This window comes from Anoplolepis gracilipes, chromosome 17 (genome assembly GCF_047496725.1).
Source record: "Anoplolepis gracilipes chromosome 17, ASM4749672v1, whole genome shotgun sequence".
In the NCBI taxonomy this organism is placed as follows: Eukaryota; Metazoa; Arthropoda; class Insecta; order Hymenoptera; family Formicidae; genus Anoplolepis; species Anoplolepis gracilipes.
Window position 1 is genome coordinate 6679292 of NC_132986.1, and position 19748 is coordinate 6699039.

General features: G+C 31.9%; 1 protein-coding gene across 2 annotated transcripts in view; it reads right to left on the reverse strand.

The window, feature by feature from the left end:
- Window positions 1-19748, reverse strand: part of Ret (protein kinase receptor Ret oncogene) — a 57785-nt gene that overhangs the window by 2031 nt on the left and 36006 nt on the right. For both annotated transcript variants that reach the window (XM_072909345.1, XM_072909346.1), the window contains exons 9-19: window positions 16255-16532; window positions 15374-15559; window positions 10786-10973; window positions 10126-10329; window positions 9733-9835; window positions 7749-7917; window positions 3568-3875; window positions 2084-2285; window positions 1680-1809; window positions 1035-1236; window positions 85-263 (exon numbers count right to left, since the gene is read on the reverse strand). In XM_072909345.1, coding sequence (XP_072765446.1) covers window positions 85-263; window positions 1035-1236; window positions 1680-1809; window positions 2084-2285; window positions 3568-3875; window positions 7749-7917; window positions 9733-9835; window positions 10126-10329; window positions 10786-10973; window positions 15374-15559; window positions 16255-16532 — 2149 coding nt within the window. The remainder of the gene's footprint in view (window positions 1-84; window positions 264-1034; window positions 1237-1679; window positions 1810-2083; window positions 2286-3567; window positions 3876-7748; window positions 7918-9732; window positions 9836-10125; window positions 10330-10785; window positions 10974-15373; window positions 15560-16254; window positions 16533-19748) is intronic.

Consider the following 19748-nt stretch of genomic DNA (forward strand, 5'->3'; position numbering starts at 1 on the left):
TATAAGTTATTAAATATAATTGATTACTTTTTATAATAGCAAATTGTAGATAATACTTCGAATCAATTTATTGATTTCGCTTACCACTCGCGCTATCCAAGGCTTGCAGGGATGCAAAGTAGGCTTGATTATGGACGGTTCTTGGATTAAGGTCGAGATATTCGACACCATCTGCTAGCATGCGTTCCCAATGACTAGTAAGTTCCTTGAACGACGGTCGCATGCCAGGCTCTTGATGCCAACAGGATACCATTAGCTTATATCTGAAAAAATATCTCTTATACGCAATTGAACATCGAAGAAATGTCTTTCTTTAGAAGTTATAAAGATAGGAAACTAATGTTCCGCCTGGACGAAAAAGAATAGATTTTTACGACGAACTATAGAAAAGTTAACCTACTTTACTTCATGTTGGGGAACTTTTCCAGGAACACAGCTTTAACAATGATAATTGAAAATACTGTGCACGCATCACACTTAAGTGAATTATTTCTGTACAAATTATCACTTTTTATCATATCATGTATATTACTAATTTAATAATAACACGGTATATACTGAGGTTGAATCTTCACAGTACCTTCATCTAATCTTCATGAAGCTGATAAATGTTTTACATGTAATATGAAGTCACGCTACCACAATTATGAACTCCCTTTGACAATAATTACAGACGAATTCCCTTCAGTTATAAATATCATATGAGTAATGTCGCATGTAGTCCTAGGTTTCGTTTCAGCAACAAAATTGAATTAAAAAAATTAACAAAAATGAATTAGCCAAGTTAATTATATAGAGTTTGCTCAGAAAATACTAAATTTACAAAAATACACATAAAATAAGTCTATAAAAAAATTGTTAAACAAGTAGGCAAGTGTAGAAATTAATTTTCATTTAAAAGACAAGCTAAAGAATAAATAAGATTTTCAAAATAATTTAAAAAACAGTTTTTTTCGCTTTCTCTTTGTCTCTCTTTTATAAGAATGCTAAGGTAAATTAGAAAAGATGACGCGAGATTAATATTAAGCACTTACAATTGTTGCGAGCAGTTGGGCGGCTTCTCCATACGGTAGCCGGCCTTCAGCAGATTGTACAGATTATGAACGTCTACTCCAGGGTACGGCGAGGCTCCTAATGTGACCAATTCCCACAGGAGCACACCGAAGCTCCAAACGTCCGATTTGCTGGTGTACACGTGGTCGGCCAGGGATTCCGGCGCCATCCATTTCACGGGTACTGTGAGCACCAATCGTAAAACCTTGGATAATGCGAAGTACGAGTCGGGCGAGTCATTAAAGGTTTTTCGCTTGAATCCGCCGAGTGAATTACGAGCGGATTACACTCGGTCGCGGTTAAATTAGAGTCGTTAGTTTCAGGTTAAAATTTGATATTACCTGTGGCTTGCACTATTACACTGTTTCTTTTCAATGCCAAATTATAATACGTTTTCACTTTGTTTATTCTTTTTTTTAATGAATTACAAAATATTGTCATTGTATTATTTGTATGTATATTACATTGATAAATTTTATATTTGTATTCTTCTAGAGAATGAATAATAATATAATAATAAGTTGATTAAGACGTTACTAGCTATTGCTTAAAAATGATATTTTAGTAACAAAATGTGAAGGAATATCTGCGAATTTCGAGAATATTAATTAGTGAATGATCCTTACCTCGTCCTTTGCTTCGTTTTAAATACGCATCGTCCTCATACACATCGCGAGTTAAACCAAAGTCCGAGATCTTGCAGACCTTACCAGTTGCGAGCAAAACATTCCTCGCCGCGAGATCCCGATGCACCAACTGCAGTGCGGAGGAAACTTTGATTAATGCTATGTAGTAACTCAACCGAGTTGAAAGACATTTCACGACTTTCCTCTCTGGAGAAATATAGTCAAAGTAGAATGAACTTGTTGACTTGACCGAAACTTCTAAATATTGATTTTTATATATGATTTTTATACATTGGCTTTTATGACTTTTATATAATTAACAATTATATATAATTTAAATATTTCTCAAAATAATAAGTTAAATATTTTGAATTATTAAATACTTTGAAAAAATTTTATTGCACCTTAATATCGGCGAGATACGCCATTCCTTTGCTTATTTGCCAAGCGAATGAAAGGATATCGCGTGGCGTTATAATGCAATTCGATGCATTATTATCGGCGCATTGCGAATCTTCGGCGTTGATCGGCGAAGTGGAAAGCAGAGACGTTGAACCGATAATTCTGCCTTCCGACTCCAAGTGGCGACTGCGCCTCAGATAGTTGCTGAAATTTCATATAAATTTATCCTATAAACCGCAAGCAATATCCGGGATGCTGTCGGTCAATAATCTGTTCATTCCTGAGAGACTGAATTGCAATGGTAGTGTACCATGGCACGTGTTGTGTTCGCGAAAAAATTTAATTACCGAGAGCAACTGGTTTTGTAAAGGTTATTGTCCCGGCAAAACGGCGGAATTCTACGTGCGACGGAATTCCGCAACGGAATTCGGTAAATTCTCGCAGTTATTTACGCGTTTATAAGTCGACCACATTCGTTATATAGCGTCATTCAATTGAATATATATATATATATAGGCAATCATATTCGTTGGCATAAGTAGAAAAAAATTGCGTAATTATCATTTTTACATCATTGTTGAACCATAAAAGACTACTGGAGAGAGAATATAATACATATAATAATATATATATATAGGCAATCATATTCGTTGGCATAAGTAGAATAAAATTGTGTAATTATCATTTTTACATCATTGTTGAACCATAAAAGACTACTGGAGAATATAATACAATTACTGGACGAATAACAAATTTCAAAAAATATCCATTTAATTACACTATTTAATTTTTTTTATTTGCATTATTTCTCTTAAATATTACAAAAGAGAAACTTTTCAATTTTATATATTTTGTATATTTTAATAAGTATTGTCTAATTTCTCTCTCTTTGCTAAATACTTCAAAATTTATTGGATTGTTATTATTAATACTTATAAAATAATTTACATGTCTAACAATTATATTAACACAGTTAATTATACGAAATTGATCACAAATCTTTTAAAAAGTTTATAAAAATGTTTAATATGTAATGAAAAAGAAAGAAGAGAGATATTCACACAAGGACATGAGAGCAAGTATCTAAAAAAAAATTTTATAGTATGCAAAAAAACTCTTGTATATTATTCAAAAATAATATATATGTATTTTTAAGATAATTTTTTTCTTGAAATTTTTGAAATAATTTATCAATTTCATGTGAATTATAGCATAAAAAATATATATTTATAATTTATAATTACTAAAATAGAAAAAATGCAAAATTTTCTTAAAAAAATGATAAATATAAAATTTCTAACATTAAGTACATATTATACATTACAACGATGAAAATAAGATCAATTTTGACATGCATTTCACATGAATCGTATCGATTCGCTTCTAGTCGATTAGTAGGACTTTTATCGATAATACCAGAAGCTCGTGAAACGGAAGGGCCATGCATAATGTCTGGACAATTGAATATATCATGGCATATATTTACCGTAAAGAGCCGAATTCGGCGAATTCGATGATTAGGTAGACGGGGGCGCCCGATGGTATCGTGCAAGCGCCTAGCAGTCGGATCACGTTCGGATGCTGTGCTTCTTTCAACAGCTGGTATTCGGACAGTAGATCCGCCAACTCGGAAGCACATGCGTCCTCCTTTAGCGTTTTCACCGCGACGGTCGTAGAGCCAGACATTCCAGCGATGTTCATGGCTTTGGCGCGTAGAACGCGTCCAAATTCACCTTCGCCTAAAACTTGCTCAATCTTCAGCATAGAGCGTGGAAATTCCCATTTTGGATCCGGCTAAAATTTCACACAAAAATTAAATATTTCTATAATTAATTAAAATTTTTTTATACGTAAGCTTATTAGATTACACTAACAAATCAAAAGATGACAATTGATTTTATTTGATTTAATAACTTAATTTTTTTAGACATTTAAATTCATTGATATCTTAAACATTTATATACTTATTTGTACTTTAATTTATTTACATTTAATATCGTTAATTGATATTGTTTTCCTATTCTAATTTTTATATACTTTTTTGCAATATGAAGAACAATTGGAGAGATCTCGTGCAAAGATAGCAAGTGTGAGCACCGATTAATAAATCCTTTCGTGCCAGTTACGATAAAAGCTCTGCTCTCTCTAATCCGACATTACGCCTCGCTGGAACATGTTTCCAGGTTCGTGTCAGACGATATCTACTCGTATTTACTTTCGCATGAGCTGTTTCGCAAAGGACGCGAGAGGATATTCAATTAAATGACGTTTCGGGAATAATAGGATCACGTGGTTAATGAGAGATGCAATCCCGAATTAGCAGTTGTCACGAATTAGTATATTAATGATACAAAATTTACTGAGAATTTTGCTAAAAGATACTATGTGATTAAACATTTTTAATTTATATTCATTATTTTATGGAAATTTGATTTTATATGAATAATCGCTAACAGAGAAAGAAACATTATATTTGGGAAAATATACGGTGCGAGAAGGATATTTCTCGTATTACAATTCACATTCTCGTACAAGGGATCGATATCAAAAGACTTTTTCTCACGCCAATATGATCAAGCTTCTTTATACGGGATATTTCCTGTCGGTACATTTTTGATACATAAAATTTATAACACCGATATCCACTTACGAAAATAATGTTATTCTCGACATTTTATTTCCTCCCTCGGTAAAATTTTTTGAAGATTAGAATCTGCTTCTGTATATAGATGAATACAGATTGTTGAAAAATAAATACAACTTTGACATAATGGGGACTTTTTTAATTCAGGAATTTCAAGCAGAATTATTAGTGTATTACACTAGACGTAAACAAGAAGATAATATAATCAAGTCTGAGAGTAAGCAATTGAGTGTACTCCCAAGTTTCGTAGACTTCATTTTCATGACAAGAAGGAATTAATTATTAATTGGAGCAGATTAATTTTCTCCTGATCAGGTTTTCGTAATAAAATCATTCTCCTCTAAAGTCTGATAACAAAATTACAATGCAGAAATGCTCGATGGATTTAGGTGTGCGTCACGAAAGACTTTACGTGCCTTACAAATCCACTGAATCGCTCGTGCCATGTTACAGTCGTTTTCATTCTGACTTCATTGAATAAAAGCGACTTTATCTCGTTGGTGTCGCTTCAAGAAGAACGCACACCTCACAAAGAATAGAAATATCGTGAATTTTCTCTGCCAACATTTCACAGGTTTCCTATCTTCTTCATCGATATTTTTGCCTCTCTTTCATTCGATTGTGGACGCTACCAAGCAAAGGAATGCGCTCACACCTCTCTGTTGATTCAAGAGACGAGAAAAAAATTCCCTATATCTGTCTCTTTTCTTTCCTTTTTTTTTCTCTTCCAGAAATATATATCTTTAAGAAATCTTAAGAAATATTATTTTATAAATGATTCAAAATTCTAAAAATTATAATATATAAATTGAATTATAAATAAAATATACATATACTATATATTAAATAAAGTTGGTATCATTTCATTTAAAAATGTTTGTGCTTTGTAATTCATTTTTATTTGATATTTGAGTTTGCGATCTTTGAAAAAGATGCAATGAAATGTACTTATGTATTTCCTTCCGGCTTGAAAAAGAGAAAGAAATATTCTCTTTTTAACTGAAATCTTTATTAACTGAGTCTTTTTCACAAAATAAGCAAAATCGACGTAGTAAGAGCTTAAGAAGATTTTATTCCTTTGAGACTTGAAAACTTGCGGTTGCCCTCATAATTTCAAACGTGTTGTTAATTATACCAAAAAATTTCGAGAATTGTTTCGAGATGCGGGAGAGATGTGCCGAATTGTATTTTAATTTCGGATTAACTTTCGAAGCAAATACGAGCGATGCTAAAAGTTCTCGTCACTAACAGCAAGCGCAGCTGTTGGATGAGACCTTTTTGCATATTTCGTTTAACGTAAATTACCAGTCTCTACGTGCCAAGATCGTTATTCGTCGCTGTAGTATACGAGAAGCAAAACGCAGTAAAACGCACGATTGCTTGAGATAAAGGAAATTATCAGCGAGGCGAAGAATGAGATGGGAAACCATTCGTTCTTCTTCTTTTGAGAAGTAGTAAAACGACGATTTCGTTCGTATCGGTATATCCTTGACATAGTTTGCAGAATCCGTAAAGTTACATCTCTTCAAAATAATATCCACTTTTCTAGATTCTCCAGATTTATAAGATCTCTGACATTTTCAACATTTCGATGGTCTTCAAAGAATTTCGGATTAAGCTTTAGCTTGAAACAATCTTAAATTTCCTTTTCTCTTACCAATCAGTTGAAACAGAATATTTTCACGATGCGATATCGAGGAGCGATCCTCTTGAGAAGATGCTACATGTGGCTTTGCGAAACGCTCGTCTTCCACGATATTTCTAAGGGAAGTGATCGGGCGATATGCGCGAACAATGAGATTAGCAGACAAATATTCCGGACGAACCTGAAGACTATGTAACTCGACCGAGTTTCCCAGTTCGCGTTTAGATTCCTGGAAGCGACCTCTTTGTAGTTTCGCGCTTCTTCGTGCGGAAAGCTGAGAGAGCTTACGCGCTTTAGCATGCCGATGCTTATGCGGGATTATGCGGCTGCATGCACGTATGGTATATCACGTACGACCGCAAATCGTGTTGCGCAATTAAAGGCACAGGTGCAGAAAAGAGACGAATTTTTATGTATAATTTTTTTTTATAATATAGGAAGAATTGATATTTAAAAAATAATATTAAGAAATTTTTGTTCTTTTCTTGTAAAATTTTCTTTTATAAAAAATTTGTACGAGAGAAGAATTTTATTTGATATAATTTGGAGTTAACTTTAGTAAAAAATTACAACAAAGAAATTTAATTTTTAAATTAATACGTAAAAAAAATTGTACGGCATAGGATATCTCTTCTTTTTATTCGTTTTATATTTCTTTTTCTTTTATTTCAGGTGTAGCAAATATATGCGCGTCGAAAAAAATATAATTTCTCTTGTAGAAAAAATACTTTTGTATATACTCTAATATTAAAATAAATAATTCATCTTTCTAATATCAGGGCAGAAAACTTGCAAACTGTAAGATTAAAAACAGTCTGCTAGTTCAGGAAATGTCGCGGATAGATATAATTGGCCTGCACACACACACATACACACACACACACATACAGGAATAATTTTATTACTATGATAAAGAGCTATTAAAAACTTAATCATCTTTTTCGTCTCACGTCATCCGCTGAAAAGTTTCAATTCTGTTGCGGCTAGATTAACGTCGACGTTAAAGTAATAAAAAAGTTTTTCGCAACTTTGTAATAGACTTAATAGATAACGTTGATTTAAAGAAGAATATACATGCGCTTTTAGAACTGTTATAATTTCAACAAGAGTTCAATTATTGCTTCTATAAAAGTATATAGAAGCTCTGCAGATTACTGTGCTTTGTCACACAAATATACATTTTCTTCATACATATTATTTTTCATATTTATGGCATATAATTAGCGATTTTATAGCATATATTGATTTTAATAAAAAAATCGATTTAATACAAAAATAAAATAAGTTTATAATTTATATTTTATCTTTTTCTTGCACTGAGCTCTTAATGAATTTCTGATTGATATGATTGCAATAACCGATAAAATAAATATCTTACCGGACACGTCTTGGGCAGCAATAGATGACGGTTCGCGGCCGTGAAGGTGTCCAGACCGATCAAGAGACCATCGCCACGATCGATGTAGTCGGATGGCAAAATACCAATACCATTTGCCGCATCGTCTACCCTATGTTTGCATTCCCGTCGAGCGCCCTTTGCTGCCATCCTGGAACGCAGAACATCGCAATGCGGAAGATGAGGTATGTTGGTTCACCATTTTGGTTTATAATTTGAAATGAGATAACTTAGAATTAAGCTAGTTGTGCCATTATTAATTATAGCAATATAAATTAATTCAAAAAAGATAATTATTAATTACCGAGGAATAATTTTATATTAAATTAAATTGATAAATTATTTAGTAAAAGAATAAACAAAAAAGTTATTCTAACGAATTATATTTTATCACAGGATAAAATATACTTTGTTTTCTTCTTTTTTCGCGTTTCGATTGAGTTATTTTAAAATGTATTAATGCAAAAGTATGTATAGGACTATTGTGGTCACTAGATACTTCAGGAGAGAAATTCTAATAGACATTGACCCAAATTCGAAAGTTTGAATGGATTGCGGGTTAGCAAGTTTAAACGTCTATACAAAGCCGCAGTATCCGTAATTCCTCACATTAATTCGTAGAAATTTATTTGATACAAATAAAATGTGTTAATTTTTTGGATATATACATGTATCTTTATAGTTATTTTTTATTTTAAATTGCTGTATATTACTCCCTTTCTCTTTCAGTGTTTGGATGGTGCTTTAATGTCTTTTATTCTGATATTAATAAATATGCATGAATTTTTACGTGTTCAAATGTGCTTTATATCAAAAGTTAAGTAATAAATGTAACGATATAACGTAAAAGAATAATTACATAGAATACATTACATAGAATATTTAAAGTTTTACAAAAAAAAATAAAAAATAAAAAAGCTGATTGCAAGTTGGAAAGATATGTAAAAATACACGTGGTGCAGGTGCAATATGCATATTTGTTGAAACTTGAACAATTTTATTTTCTGTAAGAATTCTTGCCGACAAGTTTGGCTTTATTTCCGGATAAGTCGAGCAAACTTTCCTTTGATGAAAAATTCTTTCGATCTATATTTCTACAATAAATTATCTGAACTGTCTTATAGTTATGAAGTTAGAAAATATATCAAATATTTCGCGAAAACGATACAGGTTTTCAAACATAATTTACAAGGTACGAAGGATGATGTAAAGTTTGTCTCGCAGGCAACAATCAAAACTTTATGGACTATCCATGTTATCAGCGCATCTGATATTTGAATGACGCTGTAACTCTTTTTATAATAAAATTAATAAATATATATCAATCAGTTTATGTTTCCTATATGCACAAAATTCTCTGCATTTTCTATCTTGCGAAAAATCGGAGGTTAAATAAAGCATGTTTGAAATCCTGGTTAACCGCAAGCTTCGTAGTGTCCTTAATTCCTCGTAAACATGAGACTTGAGCCGATAAGCTCTACATAAGCCACTGGTTCAGAAGCGATAGTTCACTAAATCCTTCTAAGATTCATATGGACCAAAGATTTCTAACAAGATTGTCACAATTCTTTATCTTGACGCATCGTGACATTATTAATTTTTTTTGAAATTTTTCCAAATTTTTACACCTTTTTTACTACTAAAAATTTACTAAAAATTTTACTGATAATTTTAAATTATTACACACTAGAAAACTTTATTATGTATATTTTAATTTAATTAATAAATATTAATAATAAGTGTCTAAATAAAAAATTAATTTGTATTATTTACTTTAATAATGGAGAGAGAGAGAATAGAACGTAAAAAAAGTAGATTTACATCTCTACTAGTTAGAACATTTTCTGGTTAGATATGACTTTGAAATGCTCAGCTAATAATTTCTTGATATTGTTGTGTAAAATTTTGAAATCATATTAAAAAGATAATTTTATTATCTTATATAACTAATTTTTTGGCTTCTTACCTGTACCTCCATGTAATAAACGAGCCTACAATCACGATCAGAACAAACAGACTTGCTCCAATGACGCCTATCATGCATGTGGGACCGCATGGTCCGCTGGACGCTGCAAAAGCGTAAAGGACAAAGGTTAATAATAGAGTAAAGAAACAAGTTCTTTGATATAAAATCACAATAGTAAAGGGGTTATTTTTAAGCCTTTCTTTAACTCATTAGAAAGAAAATCTGTTAAATGAACTAAAACTATTTTAAATATTCAAGCTTTCAAATTTTGATATTTCTAAAATTATTATAAATAACCGCGCGTGTGCTCTTCTCTTTTATTATTATGGCTCAATACTGTTTAACACACGCGACTTCCATGTAAAAAAAATTATGCGTCGCAACGCGACCGACCTTTGCGCGCCCCCGACATGATCTCATTTTTCCGATCCCGCGATTTTCTGGGTCGTTCTTCCTTAGCGCCTGGCACGTCGTTCCCTTGTTCTCGAAAGGACCCACAGGTGCATTGCAATTCGTCGTTACAGGAACAAGTTCCCACACCGCTCTTTATACCGCGGCCATTCTGGTTCATGTGGGTGAAAAATGATGGAATATCGGCTGAAAAATGTGAACACGATCACTCCTCAAATCGATCGAGTGCCTCTTAGAGGCAAACATAGTAATCCTTCTTTAATGGTCCTTAAATCCCTTTCGATAAGACGGGACTGTGACGACAATAACGCGAAATCCCTTTAAATCGAAAGTTCCTATAGAGTAAAATCCTTAAAACTAAAGATCTAAACATTCTGTGCTTGTGAAAATCTTTTTACATGACATATATTTCGAATCTTTTATAATATTTAGTAAAAATAAAGAAATATTAAAAAATTTAAAGAGTACAAATCTTTTTGAGAATATTTTAGAACGAGATTTGTTTGTGCTTAAAATCATCTCAATTATCGCCGTGAATCTTGTAAATTTACACAATACTAGCGTTACAGCGGTATCGTAATACTTTGATACGCTCGGCTTTACTGCGTTAACATGATCGGCGAATCTACGCATAATACTCACATTCTTCGGTGCAGTCTTGCGGACATATACGCTTATTAATACGCTCTAGCTCGTCACATTCGTTGTCCGGACAGTACGTGAGATCCGGCGAACAGGTGGAATAATATTCCGACATTTGAGTGGTTATATTAGTTCGATTGTTTCCCTTGTTGTTCCTCCAAACGCATTGACGGGTGAAACTGTCGTTGCTACGCATATTCATTATGTTTTTTATGATTATGCATGATATACGATAGTAAAGTTGTTTCCTTCAAAATTATTAACGATAACTTTTTATGTAAATTTAGATCGTACAATGAGAAAAATTCTTACAAATTTATAGCCTTAATGTTACCTATAAATTATTTTGTTATAAATTTATATAGCTTTAAATTGACTGATTATATTAAATTTAATTATTACTTATTTAAGGAGAAACTGGATGTATCAACTACAAAAGCTAAATCTAATATACTTCGAATTTCATGAATTTGACATTGAGATTTGTTATTGTAAAATATAATTTAATCTTAAAATCGTAAATATATTAAATTAACTTTTTTTATAGTAACTGTATCACGAAAATTTTATAGTGACAACTCTGTACACAAAAATTCATGAAAATAGAAATTTTTAATTCTATAAGACAAATCTTTACTTTAAAACTCACAAATTAATTATTAATTTTACATTTTCAAGTTAAAAATGCTTTGCACAATTAAATTTATGAATCTCGAAATGCATTGAGTTTATTAACTTTTGATATAACTGATTCCTTCAGTTTTTTCCTAAAAGGCGTTATTATAAAAATAAAAATAAATATTTGACTAGTTAAAATAATAAAAGTTAATTGCGAAAAGAGAAAGAATTAGACAAGCAATAAATAAAGAAAAATTGTCATTATTAAACAATGATAGATGGTTTTTTATGAGTGTCTCTTAATGAACAATTTCATTTCACAATGATAAGCAATATTCCCTATAAAATTGAAATACTAAATTACACTGACATGTTCAAGAAAGAGAAACGGAGCGAAGAAATATGATAACCATTATTTTTTTTTGATAATGCAGTAAAAGAAAAAGGAAAAAGCATAAAAAATGAACTGTCAATTACTGCCTTTTACTTTATCACATCAAAAAGCAAAAGTTATTAAAAAGGAACAGCGATAACGAGTCAAGTGAAATGGAAAAACCATAAACTTGTACGCACTACTATCCGAAATAGTCATTATAATGAAATTGAGTATCGTGGCGACATGACGCTTTTCCTCGGAAAGAAAACGACAGTAATGACACAGTCCTCTTCCATTATGGAAAATTGCCACCATTTTCAAAATTAATTTGCATACAATTGCATTCATTGCTCGATATCAAAACAGATTTTCTTTATGTAAGATGTTACTGTCGACTAAGGTCTCGGACTGAACTATTGAAATTCTATAAAATTTATAACATCCAAATCATAACTGGACTGTTAAATTATTTTCAATTCACGGTCTTTTTCGATTCTTGCAATTGATTTCCTCAAAATATTTTTATATACTACTAACTTTTAATATTTTATATCTTTTTTAAAGAAAGACACATAAAGTCAAATCTCAAAATTAATTGTCGTCTCCTTTTTGCTATGCCAATTAATTCTGTTTCATGTGCTGTGTTTATTTCGTATCATGAACAGCTCATTGCAAATTAAACGGAAAAGTTCTGTTGAATATATAATGTATTTTTGGTGTATATATATAAAACTATTAATTTCGAAATTCGACTTTACGTGTTTTTCTTTAAAAAAATAATATAGTATATGAATAGTATCATTTTAAAGTAAAAGAGTAAAAATTTTTACGTATTTTAGAATCATTTCATAATATATTTCAACGCGTCAAATTTTATTACGTGGTATAGTGCGTATTGTTTTCGCGAGAAAGGGAGCACACTCCTCCTCCTTGCCTTGCGTGAATAAAAGATGGAAGGGATAGTAGTGCCTAAACAGGCGTAACTGTTCTACAATGTTACATTGTATAATATTTTACGTATTTCGGAATTGCTTATTACATGTTTTAACGCGTTAAAATTGATCGTGTAGTATAATACGTACGTGTTATTGTAACGAGAGAGAGAGAGTGTGTTATTGTGACGCGTTCGACTTTGAGGTGATCGCGCACGAGTCGATGACGCACACGGCGGAGTGGGGGTATGCGGCTACGTGTTACTACACACCTGCCGAGATCACAATAAGTACATTCCGATTTCGGCAGGCATAGTAATAGCGCGTACCCCCACTCTGGCGTGTGCGTCGTCGACTCGCGCCGGGTCACCTCAAAGTCGAACGCGTTACAATATAGCACACTCTTCACATTCTTTCGTTACGATAATACGTACGCATTATACTAGACGATAAATTTTAACACGTTAAAATATGTAGTAAGCAGTTCCGAAATATGTAAAAATAATATAATATCGCATTCAGCCTTGATGTATAGCGCGCTATTATTTATACTTGTCTCGACTTCGTCTTATAATCGCGGTCGCGTTTTCACGTCTTCGCGTTTTATTGTTTCCGCGTTTCCACATATTGAACTCATATCCTGATTTCACGGTTATCGAGGATCATACTTTTGATGACAACTGAATGGAATGTCGCTTGGCGTTGTTTATTCAATGAGACATAATTTTGAGAATTGAAAGAATGAATTGGTTGAATCGATGTCGACGTTCGTCGATGTTTATTAACGGTTTTTAAACAATTATTTGTTACTAGAAGAACAACGTTTACACGGCTCCTCGCGACTGAGGTAAATGTCAACTGCGTAGGACGTATGTTCATGTATGGATAGATATATGTTCGCGCGATTAATAACGTATCATGTGGACTGTCTGTATCCGAAATCTGTGTCTAAAGAGTTTGAGTTGGTCTGAAATACAGACAAGAATTGAGCGAATCTCATTCGCGATTCGATTTCCTCAATTGATTTCGTCTTCTTCCGCTTTGGATTTAACTTTTGCCCGAAATTTGATCGTTGAATTCCCGACTTGTTGACTCGAAGTATGATTCTCGTGTTATGAAGTGGGATTGTTTTCGTACCGTTCGAAATTCGAAAGTGCTGTTTAAAGTATCGCGCGTGTACATAAGATAATGGTCTTTGACAATCCTGATAATCTGAGAGGAGGAGGAAGCCTAGGAGAGGCATCGGGCAACGATAGAGCAACTCTGTGGTAATTTCTTATTATATGTACATTAATTATTTATTAATAGCGTACGCGCGATCTAAATTAACCAATTACTCGCGTAATTTGATTTTTTATTTACCTGATTTAAACAAGAGAAAATTATAGAGAAAAATATTTGCAGATAAAAGAGCTACAATCTTTTAAAAGTTTCTACTTTTAGAAGATTATAGCTTTTATATAGCGTTATTAGAGAGTTAATAAAATTGTTTTTTTCCAAAATGTATAAAATGATTTAATTTGTTTACTGTTATGTGTGTGAATATAAAATTCAATGCGTAAAATAATCACTTTTTGAAATAATTATTTTGGATGCTGCTACAATTTAGATTTTCTATTTGTATGTTATAGATAACGTAGCTTCGAATATCAACAACTTCGTTATTACGCATCGGTGTCGGTAAGTGATAAATTTTTATTTTAAAATAATGGATTTGTATAGAATTTAAAAAAAAACGATAATTTTAAAAGAACCGAAACTGTAATCGAAAACACCGTATTTATTAAACAGTTTCGATTACCTTTATTTGTTAAGAAATCAAAAACCGCAACAGTTAATTAAATATTTTATTAAACCATAACCAAAACTGAGCTGTAATTTTGTTTCGGTTCGAGTTCCTGCTGTCATCTAATTTCCATTTTCTTTAACGCGTCAACTGTTGTATAAATTTTACATATTACTCAAAAATTCATTAGTTTATAACTGATCTAAATATATATATTTTTTAAAAATTTTTTCTTATGTAAGATTTCCTTTAAATTTTTCGGAAGATTGAGGCTTATGCAAACGCCGAAAATTCTTCATATGAAAATGAAATAGCATTTTATGCCACTCCCAGCGGTGTGATTATAAATTAAGACACGCAACATTTGTTCGCTGGGTAGAAAACACTGCGAAATGCGCTTCTGCTGTTGAAATTCACTAGTATTGGATTTATACCGCTTGAAAATTAAATAGAATGCTTCCCTGGCGCAAAATAAAAAAAAGTTTTGAAGAAAGTTTCGGAAATATAATAATTTTTAGATGTGACAAACAATTAAAAATAATTATAATCTTTTTTTCTTTAAATTAAACGTTAAATATTATTAGGCTCACTACCAATTATTGCTTCGTGATAATTGTAATTTAATTCCTCTAATATTGCTTATTTCGATATTATTTTAGAAATAATATTATAAATATATATTTATCTTTCTGGTAAAAAGTTCCTATTAAAAGTTCTTTTTTATTAAAGGTCTTATTAAAATTTAATTAACTTAAAATTTAAATTTGAAATAAAACATTCTTATTTTTAGTATCTATTGTTAACAAAAATTGGGTTTATATACTTAAAAACATGCTGTTATTATATTAATATTATAAACGAATAACTTAGACGTACCTAAAGCCTCCGCTGGCGATTCCGCAGGACTCCTCGCAATCTTCGCGCGATTTTGCATTTGCGCATGAGTGCATCTCTTCCTGAGCCAATTGTTCGCACGTGTTAGTCTTCGACGGCACGGTGATCAGATTCACTCGTAGTATCTTGGTCATATTGCGATCTGCTCCGCTCCATTTTAATTTTAACCTGGCGAACAAGCCGATATTGCATCATGATTGAACGACAAGAAAAATTGCCCTAAGCGGGCAAAATGTCAATATTTATTGACATAGCATCAAATTTAATCAAGATAGGGATTTTCCATGTCAATGGTCTTATAAGCTTTTTTAATTATTTTATTTTCACGATTTTGTTCATAAAATCAATGTAGAAATTTTAAAAGTAAACATAGTCTTATTAAATTTTAAATTATATACATCAATCATATAAAATATTCAATTTTATCGACTTTATTTTAGTAAAAGTATTTGAAATACATATAAGCATATATATGTAGTTCATTTTAAATGCAATGTAATACGAGTATGTTGTACGAAGAAATCGTTCATCTATATTCGTGCCGGGAACTTGAATATTTAATACTTTTAATGTATTGATTGAAATAAATCTATATATCTGGTTCTTTTATTTAAATACATTTGAATATAATTATCATTTTATAGTTTTATAGTCTTTCTATATATGAAATAATTTTTCTATATATAAATCCGATTAACGCAAGATATTTTAATTTTACTTATATCTTCTAAATCGAACATCAAGGATATATCCCAGAAAATATCTGAACGTAATATCGCTTTGCTGTTCTCATGCAGAGATTATCGGAAATGCTTCGCTCTTGCATGACATTGAGCTATTCAGGATAGAACGCGTGAACTTACTGAACAGTGTCGGGCTCGGATCGTAGCTTAGTTTCATTGGACACATAAACGATACCGTCCCGTCTGGTGACGTTGAATGCACTGGAACCATGCAGGATAAAGGTTATCGAAGGATGAGGTTTCACTGTTGGTTTCGCCACGCGCATGTATCTCGGTGAAATCCGGGCTATTTTCACGTTCGCCGGATACGAGAATGATTCTCGTGTCGTGACAGATGATGGGGTCGCAATAGTTGAAGCTTGGCGTACCGGCCCCAAGAAAGTTACATTGATATTGATCTAAACGTAAGAGAAAATGCGATGAATAAAATAATGTAGCTGAAATATTTTCCTGTAACAAGAATTTACACGTACACACACGTACATAATGATTAATGAAGCAAGAAGCTTGAAAGAATCTTAATTGAAACGAGAAAAATCTCTCTCTCTCTCAAAAAGAAGCTTTCTCAAGAAAAAAAAATCAAATCAAATTCTTTTTTTATTTTTTTATTAATTTAGTTTTATTATATATGAGATATAACTTTACAATTTTATATATTATTTTTTATTTTTTCATAGTTTTATATTCTGATTATTGTAATTATTTTTTAAACATTATTAAAAGATTTTGAACATTGTTAAATTTTGTGGCACATCTAAAGGAAAGCTAGATTGTCACATGAAAAGAAACTTGGATTTACCACGACTAGGAAGGATCTCAAAGTAGATTCAAGCAATATTTTATCGCAGTAGATCGATATTAAAGACCGCGACCGCTACAGATGCGATTGTTACGTGACGGTTTTTATGAGAATTTATCGTCCATTCTTGTTACACCCATGGAATGACTATAGCGGGAAAAGGCACTTAAACCAATCTTTTCTTAAAGCATGTAAGAACTGTAGCAAATGAATCCATGTCTTGGTTTATAACTTTCCTATTTTGTTGTGAAATTCTTCTTTTACAAAATTTATTTTTAATTTTATATATATATATATATATATATATATATATATATAAATTAAATTTTGAAATTAATTTCTCTAAAAAAAAATAACAAGTATGTATATTGAGACTTTTCAATTAAAAGAAGACATAATGGACATAAGGCCATAAAATATTCGATAAATCTCAACATCATGAATTTAACTAAGGCAAGAGTATATTTTCATGGCTAAAGATCAGCATTTAACTGCGAAAGGGTGTCGCGTTCCGCGAGGAAAGACAAGATGAGGATCAGCGATACCTAAGACGTCTGGCCTGATTTAGCAGCTAGGATATATATCAAGAGCAGGTCGCCCGAGGTCGCTGGATATATCGACATCGAGATTTATTTTCTCATGTGGTTTCAATTTAAACACCTAGTCGTGCGCTATGCGAATGATGTAGGGTATCCATTAAAGGTACACGACATGCGCTGCTTGAATTAGAACGAATGCCACCCGATCATTATCGCGTTCGCGGATTGCGTTCTACAATCATTATCTTCTTTCCAATTACATTCAGGATGATGTACGCTCCGCACGTGACACCGCTATGCGCAAAACTCGCGGCATTTAATATCGCCAAACGGTAATAATACGCGCGTCCACAATGTTTGGTAAGCACTATTAAATCGAATAAAGATTTTCTAATAAAAATATATACGGTTTATTTTAACGATAATTAAATGCAATTCTTTAATATTTAACGTTAAGTATTTTTTTTGGAAAATTCATGCAAAGTTTAGACATAAATTTAGGAAATAAAATTTTATTTTATATACACACATTGGAATGTTTTTTTTAATACCTACTTTTTCATTGTTGAATAAATAATCTTGCAATTAAATCAGTTATTAAAAAAAAAAAGAAAATTTTGACACATTTTGTGATTTCAAAGTTTATCAAGGATATAAAAAGTTTTTTTCTCTTTCGAGAAACAGATAGATATACGGTATATTGTGATACTTTGTATGAATATTAGCTACAAATTTTTATTTGTATACATTTCTGTCAACGGCGGACAAAATATATGGAAATTGCATTCTGTGATATATATGCAAAACGATATCGTTCATTCATGTATTATAATACGCTTTGTATCACAATTTTCGTAGTTTCTCTTTCATCACACATTGAGCGGTCAATCAAATTATTTCATGCGAATGATTAAATGACTGTTTTTTCCACGGACGAAAAATATCCGGAGAAAGATCGTTGTTTCGATAGTTAGGAAAAACATTGAAAACTGCGTTTTAATGACGATTGCATTATTCGAAACGAAGCTCGATAGTAAGTGACTTCACCCACGCACCATTCTCAGATGGTGGACGCGGTATTTAATCTGAGATTAACCGCCTCCGCAAAATCAATGCCGCGCCCAAGGAACCTCTAACAAAGCGAGATTTCACCACCTAATTGTTTAATGACCTCCGATTATACCGCGAAGCGCGCGATTACGAATGCAAGGCATACGACTAATGGCGACTAATGAGTCGCTTATCTTTCGACTTCCTCGATACAAATCCGGGTCGATTTCGTTTCGTGCCGATGGGAAGTAAGCCGGACGTAAATGAAAGGAAATTTGCATTTAAAAGAACACTTGCATTTATCGAAATATGGAAACGTACCTTTGAGAAGTTCGCTGCATTTAATTCATAATTAATGAGAAACGAGGAATTATTGATAAGCGTGATTTTAACTGAACAAGAAATTTTTTAGAAGAATTAATAATTATTTAATTAATATTATCATATAAATGTCTTCTAATGGTTAGATTTTCGTTAATAATTAATTCGATTTTGCGATAATAATTAATCTAATAATCGTGATTATTAAAAATATTTATACTTATTGAGTGAAAGTTATTTTTAATAACACAGGGATAAAATTTCTATCTCAGAGAGATTTAGCCCTAGTGAAATATAATTGGTATCTTATTCTGTTCGTATACTTAGTCAGGCACTTTTCCCGAGTTATGGGATCAGCATAGCGCACTTTTGCTCCGAGTTTTACCCGTGCAATTCGTAAATGATATATGGCGGTGAGATATCGGCGGGTTCTGCCGATATTGCGAAATTTATTGCGACCGGGATGAACTTTTTTCATCGGACAACAGATTTCCGGCACAGCATGCTGCTCGTATGTTGTTCATTTCGATGAATCGCCAGTACATTACGAAGAGCACTAATTTTATTTTTTTCTATACTAATTAATTTTCAATAAATAATAATATTTTACCAGCTAATAAATATCATTTCTTTCTGAGTTAAAATATTAGAGTTTTTGACTTTTGAATTTATTAAAATTTATTGAAAATTCAATTTCTTGAGCTTTTAATTAATTTAATCAAAAAGGCGCGAAAAAGAAAGTCAATCCGAACTGTTCGCAATTAGAAATTGTAAATAGAGGTATTTTAAAGTTCTCTGATCTCTAAAGTGGAAAGGACAGTTAAGAAACTTTGTCGGTACTCTACTATGTACTATTTTACTCAGAATTGACACTTAAGTTACTTGGCCATTGTCTTTTGACACTT